General features: G+C 35.5%; 1 protein-coding gene across 1 annotated transcript in view; it reads left to right on the top strand.

The window, feature by feature from the left end:
* Positions 1-17242, top strand: part of ADGB (androglobin) — a 249984-nt gene that overhangs the window by 148550 nt on the left and 84192 nt on the right. Inside the window, exons 21-26 of the mRNA XM_011959441.1 lie at positions 564-699; positions 1312-1449; positions 3895-3988; positions 7760-7894; positions 8421-8574; positions 15429-15616. Of these exons, the coding sequence (XP_011814831.1) occupies positions 564-699; positions 1312-1449; positions 3895-3988; positions 7760-7894; positions 8421-8574; positions 15429-15616 (845 nt within the window). The remainder of the gene's footprint in view (positions 1-563; positions 700-1311; positions 1450-3894; positions 3989-7759; positions 7895-8420; positions 8575-15428; positions 15617-17242) is intronic.

Raw genomic sequence — 17242 nt, 5'->3', positions numbered from 1 at the left:
TTTAATATGTAAAGGGTCTTGGTGAATGAATCACTTATGCAGAAGGAAGCTATTTTGGTTAAAAAAAAACAAAAACAAACAAAAAAAACTCCATTTTATACTTTGATAATTGCACAACTATTTGACATATGATGAAAAAGCTTTGCCTAAGTCTGAAAGAGTTTTTTCAATATGAGATTAGTACCATTACTAAATGATTTAAAAAACTCTAAGAAATATATTTTCATTTTAAGTAGCATATGAAATAATAATGTGTCTTACAATGGATGGCGCCTTAGAATCAATAAAATAAGCTATTTAACTTGCTTAAGCACAAGGATAATGCTATTTTTTTACCTTATTCTTTACCTCCTCTACCAGTTTAATGCTGTATTTTAATTGAGCCTATATTATAAACATTGTTGTAGTGATTACATTTTATTAAATTAGAAATAATCAAATGATAATTTTAGTATCTTACTGGGTGAGTGGGACTTCAAAGAATCTTCTGTTCAGTTGTGTGTATATCTGAGAAGTGGTTATTTTCTTGCTATAAAAAAATTAATGTACCTTTTCTGTTTCAGGTTTTTCATCTTTCTTTATGGCGTTTAATGAAAAAAGTTCAAATAACAAAACCTCCTCCAAACTTCAAATTTGCATTCCGGGCTATGGTTTTGGACTTGGAGTTACTCAATTCCTCCTTAGAAGAGGTTTCTTTAGGTACCCATTAACTGTATGTATTTAATCAAGGAATTCCTAGTTTTAAGTAAGGTAAATAATTTGAGAAATGTGTTTGTGGAGTAAGTGGAATAGATCTGCATGGACTGTCATGGAGTTCAAGCAATGCTCTAAAAGCTCAAGGGGCTCCAAGGACCTGCTGGGGATCCCTTACTCCTAATCCCCACCACATATACTTCCAGGAGAGCCTAGAACTTCCCTGTTTTATTTACTCCTAACCTTAAAAATATGGAAGTCACTAATCTATATGGTTTGATTTGAAGAATTCTGGCAAGATCCTCTGACCCAAGTAACCCTACTTTCCTCTTCTTCCCATCATTTTGACATGTCTTTTATTTTTGAGAGAAATCTCTGGCTATATTCACACAGAAATCAATAGTAGTTCACTAAGATGTCCGTATTTTGTGTGTTTTCCCTCCTGCAGAATACTTACATTCTAACAAGAACCACCTAGATCCGGCAATATTAAATATGATGCTAACCCTTGGAATTTAGAATTTTATACATTGGAGGGCTTTAACAGCTAAAGGCATTGAAACTTGGGGAAGGGATTAAATATAATTTCCAGTCCAAAGTTTATTTTCCCCTTTCCAGTGGAATGGCTGGACGTTAAATATTCTATGCCCACAAGTGATAAAGAGTATTCTCCTGAGGAAGTAGCAGCAGCAATTAAAATTCAAGCCATGTGGAGAGGAACTTATGTTAGATTACTTATGAAAGCCAGAATACCAGGTATGTATGTCCAAACATTTATAAAATAAACTTGTTTATATGAGAACAAGTATTTATGTGTGTTAATAAAAGTATTTTAGAGTCACCCCACTTTATGGCTCAACTAATTAATTTCAGTCCTGTACATAATGAAATTATTTGAAATCAGGAAGTATGTCCAATACACTGAGTGTCTTGTTCCCAGGATTGGCACAGTGCCTGGTGCATCATAAGCACACAATAAATACTTGCTGAAAGAATGAGTGAAAAAATGAAAGAATGATCAGCTTTTTTTTCCCAATCTATTGCAAATTCTTTTAAAACAGAGAACTGATCTTTTTCTGTATATATCCCAACTACCTAGCACTGTCCTACCTCAGTCAGCCTCAGTTAAGTCGTGATATTTTCACATTTCCAGATGATTTTTCAAATGAATGAAAATTAAGTGAATGAATAAACTAATGCATAATAAAGAAGCCACCATGTATGTCCATAGTAACATACATCTAGAAGGCATAAAATGCATTTTAACTGTGTTCTTAAATTTATTAAATCAGATACATCTATGTATACGAAATCAAATAGTTTTGCCAGACGGTCTATTTTATCAGCTTAAAATAAAACATGGCAGATGCAAAACTTATATTCAAGCATTTTCAGAGACTGAAGTGGGCAGATTTCTTGAGCTCTGGAGTTCAAGACCAGCCTGGGCAACACGGGGAAACCATGTCTCTACAAAAAATATAAAAATTAGCTAGGCATGGTGGCATGTGCCTGTAATCCCAGCTACTTGGGAGGCGGAGGTGGGAGGATTACTTGAGCCCAGGAGGTGGTGGTTACATTGAGCTTGAGCTGAGATCACACCACTGCATTCTAGCCTGGGTGACAGGGTGAGATCTTGTCTCAAAAAACAAAAACAAAAACAAAACACATATATTCAGTTCTTTTCATTCTGTGGTTTTTGCTGACATTTTGATAGGTGAAGCCTTACCTCCAATAGAATTCTTTACATGTATTGAAACATTTTCTTGTAAAAAAAAAAAATAATGGATCTATTTAAAACATTTAATGATAATGTTTAAGCCATAAAAACATCAGATACACAATGGTTTAAAAACCCTAAATTACATAATGACAATTGTCTAATATAATGTTTTTTTTTTTTCCTCCCATTACAAAACACATGCATTCATCAAACTCAATATAGGATGTCTTGGTTTATTTAATGGAATACCAAAGACCAGGTTACTTATAAAGAACAGAGATTTATTTCTTACAGTTCTGAAGGCTGGAAAATCCAAAATCAAGGGCTTTGCATCTGGACAGAGTCTTTATCCCATGAGGAAGGTGGCAGGGTGAGAGAGCACATTCGTGAAAGAAAGAGAGAGAGAAAGAGGGGGATAAAGGAGGGATTGAGAGAGTCAGAACTCATCCTTTTATCAGGAAGCCACTTCTGAGATAACTAACCCACTCTTTCAATAATTACATTAATTCATTCATAAGGGCATAGCTCTCATGAGCTAATCACCTCTTAAAGATTCCACTTCTCAATACTGTTACTTTGGGAATTAAGTTGCTAACACATAAAGTGTGGGAAATACATTCAAACCATGCATATGGTACAATATGCTTTTATTGTACATATATGTTGTAAAATTTTTCATATAATGATTTTACTTCCCTTTTTAGAGACTGAAAATATGGGCAATTCAGTAATGTACTTCATAGAGTTTGTGTTCAACTACTCAAAATGTTTTTTTAAATAGTGTTTGCATTTTTTTCACTCAACATATATTTATTGAATAACTCTTGACTGCACAGCAATGTTACATATTTTGGCCTTATAGCAGTCAATAAAACAGACAAGATTTCTACCCTGATGAATTTTGTATTCTAGTGAAAGTAAGCATATAATAGACAAGTAAATATATGAAGATATCAATTTTAGATGCTGGTAAATACCATGAAGATATTAAGATAAGATAATTAGTAAAAGAATGTTAGTTTCTGATACAGTAAATTTGAGGCTCTTAATATGGATTCACATTTTCTTGGCAAATTATCTACTTTTAAACCATTTGCAGATAATGCAGTAGATAGAGCTCTAGTAAAATCCTATTAGCCATTGTTCTTTAGAAAAATTGGATGGATTACTTTTTCTGAGATAAGGCCTGTCACAAAAAAAAGTTTTAGTGTAAACCCTTTGATGACTATCTTAAATTAGGTCAAGCAATATTTTAAGACTTTAAAGATGAAGGGAAATAGCATAATACAATGAACAGAGCTCTTGACTAGAAGTTTGTGGCTCATATTTTAAACCTATTTTTTCTGCTAATGAAGCCTATGACTTTGAATACCATCTTACTTGTGAGTTTCAACTTCATTTGTGAAGATGAAGACTTTGAACAAGATGATTTTTCAGGCATCTTAAAGCTTAACGTTGTTATTATTTATTATTATTTTTAGACACAAAAGAAAATATCAGTGTTGCAGATACTCTTCAAAAAGTTTGGGCTATATTGGAAATGAATTTAGAACAGTATGCAGTTTCTCTCTTAAGGTAAAGCAGTCAAATGATATTTTTATTGCAGTATATTGTCCTTTTGTCAAAGTCTAGTTTGAATACTACCGTATTTGTTGAGTGCTCCCCGGTCATTGCAGCTGGAACCACACCATTACTTTGGACCTTCCATAATATTTTATCTGAAACATTTCTATGGTACTTGTTACTTTTTGTTTATATTTTAATTGCACGGAACTAAAATTCTAAGCAGAAAACCTCTAGGAGCAGAACAAAATTTCCTTAAAACTTACGGTGCTGAGAAGACAAAAATTAAAGTTTAGGACCTGGTAAGGGATGAGATCCCAGTTAACATATAGTCAGATGAAATCCTTGGAGGGCAACACTTTCTAAACAGGGGCAAGGCCTTGGTAGATTGAACCTTAGAAAACAAAACAGAAAAAAATTACACACCCACCCACCTCCCCCCCATATATATACACACTGTACATTATGGAAAATATGTGGAACCATACCCTCTGGCAACTTAGATTTCAGAGGTGGCAGAAGAAAAAAACATCTAAACATGACTGTTATGAAAATGAGCAAGAAAATAAATAATAAAAAAGAGAAAATAGACTAAAAGTTTGAGCATTTAATTAATAAAACACAGACAAATGGAAAGTACCTCAATGAACATTTTAATAACCAAAATTAGGAATTCATTAATAAATTTAACCACAGATTAGGCATAGTAGAAGAAGAGTTTAGTGAACTGGGTAATATATCAATAAAAAGTATCCCAAGTGGAGCTAAGAGAAAATGAGTGGAAAATAGCATAAGGGACTTGTGGGACATTCTCAGACAGCTTAGCGTGTAAGTAATTGGAGTGACAGAAAGTACAAAGATAACAGGTGAGAACCTTCCTAAACTGATAAAAGACATCAATTTACATTTTCAAGAGACTCTGCAGACCCCATGCAGATTACTTGATTAATCTTTACTCCAGAACCCATTTCCTAAAAGGGTTCCACTTTCGCCTAAAGTTTTAATTGTTTGAATGCACATAAGGAGCACAAACCCTCTTTTCCAAACTGCTTTTGTATTTTGGGGCTACCAGGAGGAGATCTGTAGGTCAGATCCTACACCAAATTTTCATGAAAATGATGTACTAAAAAGTGAGCGCCCCTATTAGGGAATAGTACAACAGGGAGGTGTATTTAAAACACTAGCATAATACCTTCAGGAGGTTGCTGTTTTTCTCCATGTGATCTTTCCACTACAGTCAAGACCATTTCACGGACTCCCAGCTCATATCTGATACAGAGGCCATGCTCTTTCAATGCTTTGAGTTCTACATGTGCATTTCTTGGACAGATAAAACCAAAAAGTCTGTTATTTAAACTCAAATGCCAGTGGCATCCAAAGCTACTTTATCCTAGCAGGCATTAATTCTTTGGTTAAGAGCACACAATTTGACACAAGACCTGAAGCTAATGCCAGCTCTATTAATTATTGTTATCTAAGATAAGATTCTTATCCTCTCTAAACTTAATTTTTATATGTAGCATAGGTATAATAATATCTACTAATACTATTCCCTCATAAATCTGTAAAGATAAATTAAGGTAGACAGGTGAACTTAGCACAATGCCACAGATTGAATCATTACAGAAAAGTAGCCATTGTGAACATTGGTATTGTCATTACTACTACATGTGGAAGTTTGAGGTTCTGAAATCTAGCCTTTCATTCGCAACTCTGAAGGGGAAGAACTTTCCACCAAGGCAACTGGGAAGACTAAGTTTACCAATTTATGATTTAGTCTTAAGATTGAATCCCATTTGAATCCCATTTCATCTTTTTCTTTCTTTTTTTTTTTTTTTAGACGGAGTCTTGCTCTGTTGCCCAGGTTGGAGTGCAGTGGCACGATCTGGGCTCACTGCAAGCTCCGCCTCCCGGGTTCACACCATTCTCCTGCCTCAGCCTCCCAAGTAGCTGGGACTAAAGGCTCCTGCCACCAGGCCCGGCTAATTTTTTGTATTTTCAATAGAGACATGGTTTCACCGTGTTAGGATGTTCTTGATCTCCTGACCTCGTGATCCACCTGCCTCAGCCTCCCAAAGTGCTGGGATTACAGGCGTGAGCCACCATGCCCGGCTGAATCCCATTTCATCTTAACAACTGAATCCAATTGTGTGGACACACAGAGAGAGAACACACACTCTTGTGCAAGTTACTTCTGCATTCTGAGGCCTATCATAAGAAAATACGTGGGTAATACCTTGCACCCAATTTTCTTGCAAATGATGTCTAAAAAACAAACTCCCCTATGAGGGCATTGTATCAGATAAAAATCTGACTAAATTAAAACTAATTCTTAATTAAGACTAACTCTTCCAACTCAGTCAGGTACATCACCCTAGGTCATTCAAAATATTCTATATAGTTCATCAGGATTTTGAAAGCCTTACATTCATTAAAAGGGTAGAATGTTTAACAGGAGCAGTGACATCTGGGAAGACCAGAAATCACTCTCATTTTAGAATGGTGCAAGTCCCGTTCCAGTCAATTCCCACTGTGACCAGCTTAATTCCCATGTTGGTTGAGCCAACATCCTTGTATAGATTAGGCCAGCCCTGTGTGATTTACAGGGGTGTCCTGCATTGACAGATCTGCACTTTATAGCTCCTAGTTAGAATTATCATACCACTGATCATCCAAACTAGGACATTAACAAGAAAAGATGGAGAACTGTTAATAATTAGTCCAGTACTGTAAGTATAAACCACAGCTATCCCAGGCAAACCAGATATATGGTTACCCTATTATTTATTTGTCCTTGTCACCATTTTAAAAGGTCTTTTAAACCCCTTCCAAGTATAATCCTGTTAGTTTCCTCCTACCAAAAGCCTATGATCAACAAAAACCTAACAAAAACCAATGATGAAATGGAGTATGTGACTTTTGTCTTCCATGAGGACCACCATGTCTTTGCTTTCCACTGACAATCAATGAAAACCTCTGCCTTCTGAAAGACAAGAACACCTCTGGCTCTGTCTAGACCTCTAAAAGAGAACCATTTGCTATGGCTATAAGACTTCCATCCCAGCTAATACCTGAGGCATTGTATACAGGGCCTTATATTCCCAGTGCTACTAAGGGCACATCCAGTTTCTGGCCGAATGGGAGGGATAAGACCCGGAAAATCCATCACATCATCACTTCCATTATGTTCTGGAATATGTCACACTCTTCTAGGGGGAAAACGTGGAGAAACCTCAGCTCTATAATTAGTTTAGCAGTGTTTGCTCTACTCCCTTATACCCTCAGAAATCATGCAGGAAGAAAGCCAGCACTCTCCACTTGTGCATGGCCTTAGATTTTTTAAATCTATTTTTCCAAACGTATTTCTCACTTTAAACTCCATTTCAGTCTCCATTCTGTACTTTAATTCCAGGCCCTTCAGTGACTCTCACCCAATTTTGTTGCTGGTTTGCTTGCTTCTAGTTTTTCTATCCTTATAGCTTCAACTTTGGTTCTAGTTTCCCAGCTATAAACTTTACTCCCTCAATCATGGATCATGTTCTCCTTTAAGAGCCTCAGACAACCTTGGGCACCTTTGACAGATATCTTTTGTGAGTGACCTAAAATGGGTCCCCACCCTTTGGCACCATGTATCAGGGACTACACAGAATCCCTTTGATCAAATCTCAATCTAGCAAACAATGACTTGCAATATCTTACACTATTTTTATTTCTTTTTGTAAATAGAGTTTATCTTCAAAGTGGCTTTTGCCATTGATACTTAATTTATTTTTATATTTCTAGACTAATGTTTAAAAGCAAGTGCAAGTCTTTGGAATCTTATCCATGCTACCAAGATGAAGAAACTAAGATTGCTTTTGCGGATTATACGGTGACTTATCAAGAGCAGCCACCAAATTCTTGGTTTGTAGTATTCAGGTAAGGTTATTATAGAATGACAAATATGTCTCTAAATGGCTTGCAGTATCTATATTTATCAATATTTATTTATGATAGTAGTAAAGGTATTAGCTTCTGGGTTGCTTTCATAAGTTAGTTAAAATTCTTCCACACTTGGCATTTTAAATGAGATATTATATAAATTTTTATCTATTCATCAAAATATGAAGAATGTTTCCTAATTATTAGAATCTTTTAGGTTCATGATAAAAATAATATAACAAATTAATATGCTTTTAGAATAGAAAAAGATCCTTCAATTTCTAAGCTATAGCACATCTGGTAAAAGTCACAAATTACTTATAAAATTGAATTTTTTAATAGAGCTTGCATTTACTTGACAAAATAGCATATGAATAGTAATTTTTAAAAGAAAATAATATGTGTGCCTTTTAGTTATTTGGAACTTTGGAGTTTAAAAAAAAAAATTTCTTAGCATTAATGCAAATTTCAAACTTCCTTTAAGATTCATGTCAAGGGAAAGTTCATGCTTTTGTAATTACAGAGAAACATTTTTGGTTCCTCAAGATATGATTTTGGTTCCCAAAGTATATACTACACTTCCAATCTGTATCCTACACGTTGTTAATAACGACACAATGGAGCAAGTGCCCAAGGTGTTCCAAAAAGTGGTGCCTTATCTTTATACCAAGAATAAGGTAGGTATAAACTGTATTCTCCACATATGATAGAATGGCAGTGAAAAGTCACCAGCTTGTAGAGGGTCCTGAAGGGAGGGCGGAGTTGTTTTTAATCTACTTAACAGGCAAATAAGGCCCTGATCTTTCACTATAGAAGTCCCATATATTTAACAGTAGGAGGCCTTTAATGTAAATGCTAAAGCATTCTTCACCTCTCAACCCTCTTTCTTCTTCTCCCCAAAGAAAACATGGCAAAAAGAAAGCACTGGAAATTCTAATTATTGAAATTTAAGAAGCATATAAATGCTTAAAATAGAAATGAATCTGAAGAGCTCCTTTAGCCTTATCCCAAAACCAAATCAGATGATTGTCTTTGTTTCCCACTGGGTTTTTATTCTACTCCTGTATATTTCAGAAAATTGTGGTCACATAGCCACCAACCATCACCACCTCATTTTGAGGGCTACATAAATTCCTTCAGCAGCCAGAGGTACTTGGGGACCTTTCTGTGGCTGAATGATAGACCCTGATCTCTGACCTTCACTCAAACCACATTGCTCCTCTGTTTATTTAAATCTCATATTTGCCATTCTAACTGGTGTGAGATGGTATCCCACTGTGGTTTTGATTTTCATTTCTCTGATAGCTAGTGATGATGAGCATTTTTTCATGTGTCTGTTGGCTGCATAAATATCTTCTTTTGAGAAGTATCTGTTCATATCCTTTGCCCACTTTTTGATGGGGTTGTTTTTCTCTTGAAAATTTGTTTGAGTTCTTTGTAGGTTCTGGATATTAGCCCTTTGCCAGATGAGTAGATTGCAAAAATGTTCTCCCATTCTGTTGGTTGCGTGTTCACTCTGATGGTAGTTTCTTTTGCTGTGCAGAAGCCCTTTAGTTTAATTAGATCCCGTTTGTCAATTTTGGCTTTTGTTGTCATTGCTTTTGATGTTTTAGACATGAAGTCCTTGCCCATGCCTATGTCCTGATTGGTATTGCCTAGGTTTTGTTCTAGGGTTTTTATGGTTTTAGGTCTGACATTTAAGTCTCTAATCCATCTTGAATTAATTTTTGTATAAGGAGAAAGGAAGGGATCCAGTTTCAGCTTTCTATATATGGCTAGTCAGTTTTCCCAGCACCATTTATTAAACAGGGAATCCTTTCCCCATTTCTTGTTTTTGTCAGGTTTGTCAAAGATCAGATGGTTGTAGATGTGTGGTATTATTTCTGAGGGCTCTGTTCTGTTCCGTTGGTCTATATCTCTGTTTTGGTACCAGTACCATGTTGTTTTGGTTACTGTCGCCTTGTAGTATAGTTTGAAGTCAGGTAGCGTGATGCCTCCAGCTTTGTTCTTTTGGCTTAGGAATGTCTTGGCAATGCGGGCTCTGTTTTGGTTTCATATGAACTTTAAAGTATTTTTTTCCAATTCTGTGAAGAAAGTCATTGGTAGCTTAATGGGTATGGCACTGAATCTATAAATTACCTTGGGCAGTATGGCCATTTTCACGATATTGATTCTTCCTATCCATGAGCATGGAATGTTCTTCCATTTGTTTGTGTCCTCTTTTATTTCATTGAGCAGTGGTTTGTTGTTCTCCTTGAAGAGGTCGTTCGTTCACATCCCTTGTAAGTTGGATTGCTAGGTATTTTATTCTCTTTGAAGCTATTGTGAATGGGAGTTCACTCATGATTTGGCTCTCTGTTTGTCTGTTATTGGTGTATAAGAATGCTTGTGATTTTTGCACATTGATTTTGTATCCTGAGACTTTGCTGAAGTTACTTATCAGCTTAAGGAGATTTTGGGCTGAGACCATGGGGTTTTCTAAATATACAATCATGTCATCTGCAAACAGGGACAATTTGACTTCCTCTTTTCCTAATTGAATACTCTTTATTTCTCCTGCCTGATTGCCCTGGCCAGAACTTCCAACTCTATGTTGAATAAGAGTGGTGAGAGAGGGCATCCCTGTCTTGTGCCAGTTTTCAAAGGGAATGTTTACAGTTTTTGCCCATTCAGTATGGTATTGGCTGTGAGTTTGTCAGAAATAGCTCTTATTATTAAAAAGTCAGGAAACAACAGGTGCTGGAGAGGATGTGGAGAAATAGGAACACTTTTACAGTGTTGGTGGGACTGTAAACTAGTTCAACCATTGTGGAAGACAGTGTGGCGATTCCTCAAGGATCTAGAACTAGAAATACCATTTGACCCAGCCATCCCATTACTGGGTATATAACCAAAGGAGTATAAACCATGCTGCTATAAAGACACATGCACACGTATATGTATTGCGGCCCTATTCACAATAGCGAAGACTTGGAACCAACCCAATGTCCATCAATGACAGACTGGATGAAGAAAATGTGACACATATACACCATGGAATACTATGCAGCCATGAAAAAGGATGAGTTCATGTCTTTTGTAGGGACATGGATGCAACTGGAAACCATCATTCTCAGCAAACTATCACAAGAACAGAAAACCAAACACTGCATGTTCTCACTCATAGGTGGGAATTGAACAATGAGAACACTTGGACACAGGAAGGGGAACATCACACACCAGGGCCTGTCATGGGGTGGGGGGGAGGGGGGAGGGATAGCATTAGGAGATACACCTAATGTAGATGATGAGTTGATGGGTGCAGCACACCAACATGGCACATGTATACACATGTAACAAACCTGCACGTTGTGCACATGTACCCTAGAACTTAAAGTATAATAATGAAAAAAAAAAAATCACACACTCTCCTACCCCCCAAAAAAATAAATAAAATAAATCTCATATTTGTCTTTTCAGTCATTTCCTCTAAGAGAGAATCACAACAAATAATAATATATACCTAGCTGGATATGAAGAGGGCTGTTTTATCTCTGATCTTCCATTCTGCTGCTTTATATTTTTGAACCTCTTCATTTTTCTTTTTTGAGTTATGTCTGTACTTGACTTCTGAGATTCATTTCAGCCTATGATTCTGTACATTATTTTGTGTAAATTAGAACATACTTATCTCATGAATACTGCTTTCGTTTAAAGGAAGGATACATTTAAAAATGTATTAACTCCATACAAATCCTAATAGCTCTTTCATGCTGTCTTAGAGATTTTAGGAAACATTTTAAAAATAAGGGCAATTAAATTTTTGATGAAACTACTTAACCCCATTGATACATATGTGTGTGTATATGTGTATATTATATACATCTATAATCTGCTTTTTTGAAAGTTTATAAATAATTTTATTATAATTTAAAAGTTGTATATGTTTCATTAAATCCTTAGCATGTTTTTCTATAATTTTAATAAGATAGATTTTTTATATTGCAATCAGATTTTATTAAACTTGAAGATATTATCAAATTATAACTTGGGCTTAAATTCCTTTTATTTTGTATTAAATTTGGCAAGTTTAACATTTACATTTTATAAGCAAATCTGATAAACATCTATATTTTTGTGTACAGTTATCTATGTTTGGAATTATACACCTAAACATAATATTTAAAAACTCACTTGATTAAAGTCAATGCATCAGTATATTATTTTTACTTATTATTCTTGTTAATTACCTTGAAAGGGCATTTACATATCACTTAAAAACAGAATACTTTGCTAATAAAATTCAATTTCTGTACATCAAACATGTATTTACAAACTTTATTTGACCCACACAATTTCCTTTTATACTATATTTATTCTTCCCCATGTCCTAACAAATGATATCTCTAAACCAAGCTTGTCCAACCCACGGCCCATAGGCTGCATGCTGCCCAGGATGACTTTCAATATATCCCAACACAAATTCGTAAACTTTCTTAAAACACTATGAGACATTTTTGTGATTCTTTTTTTTTAAGCTCCTCAGCTATCGTTAGCATTAGTGTATTTTGTGCATGGCCCAAGACAATTCTTCCACTGTGGCCCAGGGAAGCCAAAAAATTGGACACCCCTCCTCTAAACCTGACCCCTCTGCAGCAGAATGCCTTGGGTTAAACCAAGCTATAGAGCTAGCTCTTCACGAACAAATTTGTCCAAGCACCAGTGGATTACTTTTTGAATGTTTGTTTTTGAAGTTTGAGCTAGACTTCTTTTTGAATAGAAACAATTTATTTAATTTGTGATTAGAATTCAAAAGTCACAAAGATTAAGAGAAAGAAGATGATTTAATTTAAAGGGAGACTCTATCAAGGTTATAGATGTCATCAAATTCTATCTATGAATTATGTATTACTTGATAAATAGACTAATGCTAGTCTTGAATACTTCATTTTGGAAGAGATCTTTAAAGAGTATTTGGTTGAGCCAAGTACAAATCTGACTGTTATTTGCATCTAGCATACTTCTTTGGGTTGGGTTGGGTTTGGTTTTGGTCTTAGAAACTTCATTGTAGACCTCCCTTTCTTGATTAAGCTTGAATTTTTCAGATAGTTCTAAGTGATACATTTTGAGTCAACGATCAGAAGAACATTCTAGCTCCATTTAACTATTATTTTTAAGTTGTAAATTGAGATTTCAGCAAACATCTTCCTATCTCATATTTTATCTCTTCTATCTTCTCACTCTAGCCAGCTCTGTTTAGAAAGAAAGTTAAGGCTGGGCGCAGTGGCTCATGCCCATAATCCCAGCACTTCGGTAGGCCAAAGCGGGTGGATCACCTGAGATCAGGAGTTCGAGACCAGCCTGGAAAACATGGCAAAACTCCATCTCTACTAATAATATAAAAATTAGCCAAGTGTGGTGGCGTGTGCCTGTAGTCCTAGCTACTAGGGAGGCTGAGGCAGGAGAATCACTTGAACCCAGAAGACGGAGGTTGCAGAGAGCCGTGATCATGCCACTGCTCTCTAGCCTGGGTGACAAGAAAGAAACTCTATCTCCAAAAAGAAAAAAAATTAAAAGTGGAGAAATTGTGGAGGAGAATATCAAGCTGTGTGAATAGAAAAATAGCTTCAGTGGTCCCTTTTGTGCTGCAGTTTTCCTCTCTTCATAATTCGTGATCTTTGAACATTTATCCAAACAACCTTTGTGTCTGCTAAAATGTGGTTCCCAGAACTGAATGCTGCCTCTGAAAGTAATTCTGACCCACAAAATGTAAAGAGGATCATTGCTCCATTGTTTTGTACCCTGTGACTGTGTCAGTCTTTTGGTACCTACAAGGCATATTGATATGGTGGACTCAGGAGACACCTCAAGAGAGAACATCTTTGGCTGACTAGACAATGCCTAAAACACTATTGAGCAGTTATATAACTAGCAATCTTAGGTGGAAATTTTGTGGCTAATTCTGCCCAGCAGGATCATCAAGAGGCATCTTGGCCCATATGAAATTCACCAGAGGCCTTGACATATGCCTGCATGAAATTCATAAACCCCATATCTGCAACTTTTACCTGATGTTGTGTCTTCTAATCTTATGAAAAAAGTAAATAAGTTTTCATTCCCAATAAACTCATGTTGCTTTTAAGAATAGGTTTTTTCTTTGAGGTTCACATGAGACATCCTTTCTATGAGCTACGGCAGAACTTTGATAAACACTATTATTAAACTTACTAGTCTATGGTTTGCAGAGTATATATTATTCTTAAGTTTGAAAAATCAGAATTGTTTACTTTATTTTTTGTCATAAATACTCAAGACCATACACTGTAATTCAGAATACTAGTCTATAGGATCCCTCAATACTCAGTACTCAATTATATAACTCTTTTACTACTGAATCCATTTAGCATAGCCAAGTTCTGTCTTGTAATCCTATCACTGATTTAGCTTTGGATTTTCACTACTAATATCTATCCCACCATTTAATAACTTTTTCCTTTGTAATTATTCTGAGTCGAAGCAAAAACAAAATAATTTTGCTTTGCCTCTTTAATTCATCAGTACAATAAACTCAAATAATAATTAAAAAATCAACACATATGTGCATTACACTTTCCAAGTTAAAATGCTTTATTATACTTTTTTTTTTACTTGCCCCAAATATAATGTCATAAAGTCCTTGTTGGTGTTGCAATTCTCATCTCATTATAGGGATTGGAATTCCAGCTAATATTTCTAGATGCATATGAAACTTTTTAAAAATTCATTCTGGCATATATATATATATAATTTTTACTTCTGGAAATCTAAACCTACCAGAGAGCTGTCTGTGGACAGAGTACAGCTGGAAGACAAATCTATCTTTTTATTCTTTATTAGGGGCATCTGGAATTATAATCTCAGAATTACTTTGAACATTTACATCTGTTATGATATCATGCTTTTGATTCACTGACTTCTTAGCCAGCTATCTAATTATGTTAAACCAAGCTCTTCCCCATCATAAAGTAAGCCATCCCCAGGCTCTTGAGCTTCCCCTTTTCTGCTGTCTAAAGAGCTCCTCCTCAATCACACATCTGGGTTCTGTGGAAGCAAATCAGCTATTAATTTTATAGTTTTACCTGTTATGTCAACAGAATACATTTCTTTGAACTCTTCTGCCTTTCTTACTTCAGTATTCCAGAAAAATGGATCTGGAGGACAGGAAAATCAAGTAACAAACTTTTGGGCTACTCTGGGATGGTGCAATGATAAGAATTTGCCGTGGGAGGCATTAGAAGAGGACATAGTAATCATCTATTGTGGTTAAGCACTTTATTTTATAGTTAAGGAACCAAACAAAGGAAAATATCAGTTTATTGTTTTCCTGAAAACTTTGTAGGATAGTGCTTTCTAAGAGAAATTCCAAACATAATCCTAGTGGCTCTATGTTTATTAAGAGATCTTGGGACCTATAGATAATATCATAATAAGAAGACATTTAGTACTATTAGATATTGTACATTTGACAGAATAATAATGTAACTCATTTCTGTGTAATTTATCTTTCTTATAGAAGGGATACACTTTCGTGGCAGAAGCATTTACAGGTGACACGTACGTAGGAGCCTCACGATGGAAACTGCGTCTCATTGGTTCTTCTGCTCCACTGCCATGCCTTTCTCGAGACTCTCCATGCAATACCTTTGCTATAAAGGAAATCCGAGGTTACTACGTACCCAATGATAAGAAAATTTTATTCAGGTACAAGTATATGACAGAAGGGGAAAGGCGTTTTTCAAAAAATATTAATATTTTAGGATAAAAATAAATTCTGCAGTAAAATCCTGAGTCGGTTTTGAACTTCAAATTTTATATTCTTTTTGGAAACAATTAATTGAGTGTAATGTGATTATGTGGGTGTTATGTAAGATTAAGCCTGCATGGCTGCATATAATAGTAGTGAGATTTCCTTAGTCTTCATTCTACTTGACTTTGATTAAAGATTCTTCATGACATGGCTTCCTCTTACTACTTTCTTCCTCTTCTGCTCCATCTCTGGCTAGTATTTTGTGGGGGTTTCTTTATCAACCAACTCAGTCTTCTTTTCATGTTCACCTATGTGCAGTGTTCTCCTTAAATAGCCTAATCATAGATTCCACTGTCTTTCGTTAATCAGTCTTCAATGTCTCTGCACTATGTTCAGCCCTCATTACCTTCGGTCTATAGAATTGTTTTGTTTCTGGAATCCATGACTCAATTTTATTCCCTTTTCTGCATTTAATCAGTTTTTTCTCTCTCTCCATATCCATTCACATACTCATCCTTTACTATCACAGTAATTGCCTTTCAACCACACATATTTAAACATGTGATTTGCCTGCTTTAAAACCTTTGATAACGTTCCATTGGCTACAGATCAACTCCGAAGCACATAGCATGTTATTTAGCATTCTTGAACAGATGTCTAACACAGTGCACTCTCCTGACGGAACTAACGACCACCTCCTGATATATATGCCCAGAAATTTTATTTTGCCCAAGCCTTTCCTCTTGTCTCATGTGTCCTGTCACCATCTCTCCACTTAAAAAAAAATTCATCACCTTTAATGATAATTTTCAGTAGTAAAATTCTTTGTGATTAAACCTTCAAATATAATTAGTTGGCGCTCGTCATGTTCCTATAGTCCTTTGTTCTCTCTGAGACTGTGACATATCAAATTCTATCTAGTTAACTTCACATTGGCCACTATGAGAATCAACATTGATTGAAGGCAAGAATCATTTATTTTCAATATAGGACCTAACACAGTGTCTGATACATAATTGGCCTCCATTAACAGCATTTTGTTATTCAACATGTTGTTGGAATACTTATCTTCTCATTTTAATATACACTTCTCTGCACAGAAAATTTGGAAATTATGTGCATTCTCAAGAAGGAAAGAAACATACCAATAACTAAAAATAGCAATTGTGATAAAATATTTTAACTACTGTGATAGGAAGCCATCATATCACATGGCAGGACCCCTAATAGACTAAAAAGTGACATTTAACCTACTACCTAAATGAGTCCCAGAAGCTGGGTTAAAGTCATCAAGCTGAGTGGTGAGGAAGGTGAACAGGGAGCTGCTTAGGTAGCACAAGTGAAAGTTCATAAATTAAAGGATATACAACCTTTTCTGGAAACTCAAGACATTGTTTTTTGTTTGCAGAGTTGGGTTTCAGCATGCTATAGTAAGAAGTAAGACCAGAATGTTAGCAAAGGCTTTCTGAGAAGAGACTCACTGGACAACAAGTATGGATTTTTACATTAGGAACAAGGGGACTCTTTAAAGGATTTTAAGAAAGATTACATTATCAGATTTGTGTTAAAAACTATGTCTG

This window comes from Colobus angolensis, unplaced genomic scaffold (assembly GCF_000951035.1).
Source record: "Colobus angolensis palliatus isolate OR3802 unplaced genomic scaffold, Cang.pa_1.0 Scaffold493, whole genome shotgun sequence".
NCBI classification, from domain to species: Eukaryota; Metazoa; Chordata; class Mammalia; order Primates; family Cercopithecidae; genus Colobus; species Colobus angolensis.
The sequence above is the reverse complement of the archived record's forward strand: the minus strand, read 5'-3'. Positions and strand labels throughout refer to the sequence as shown.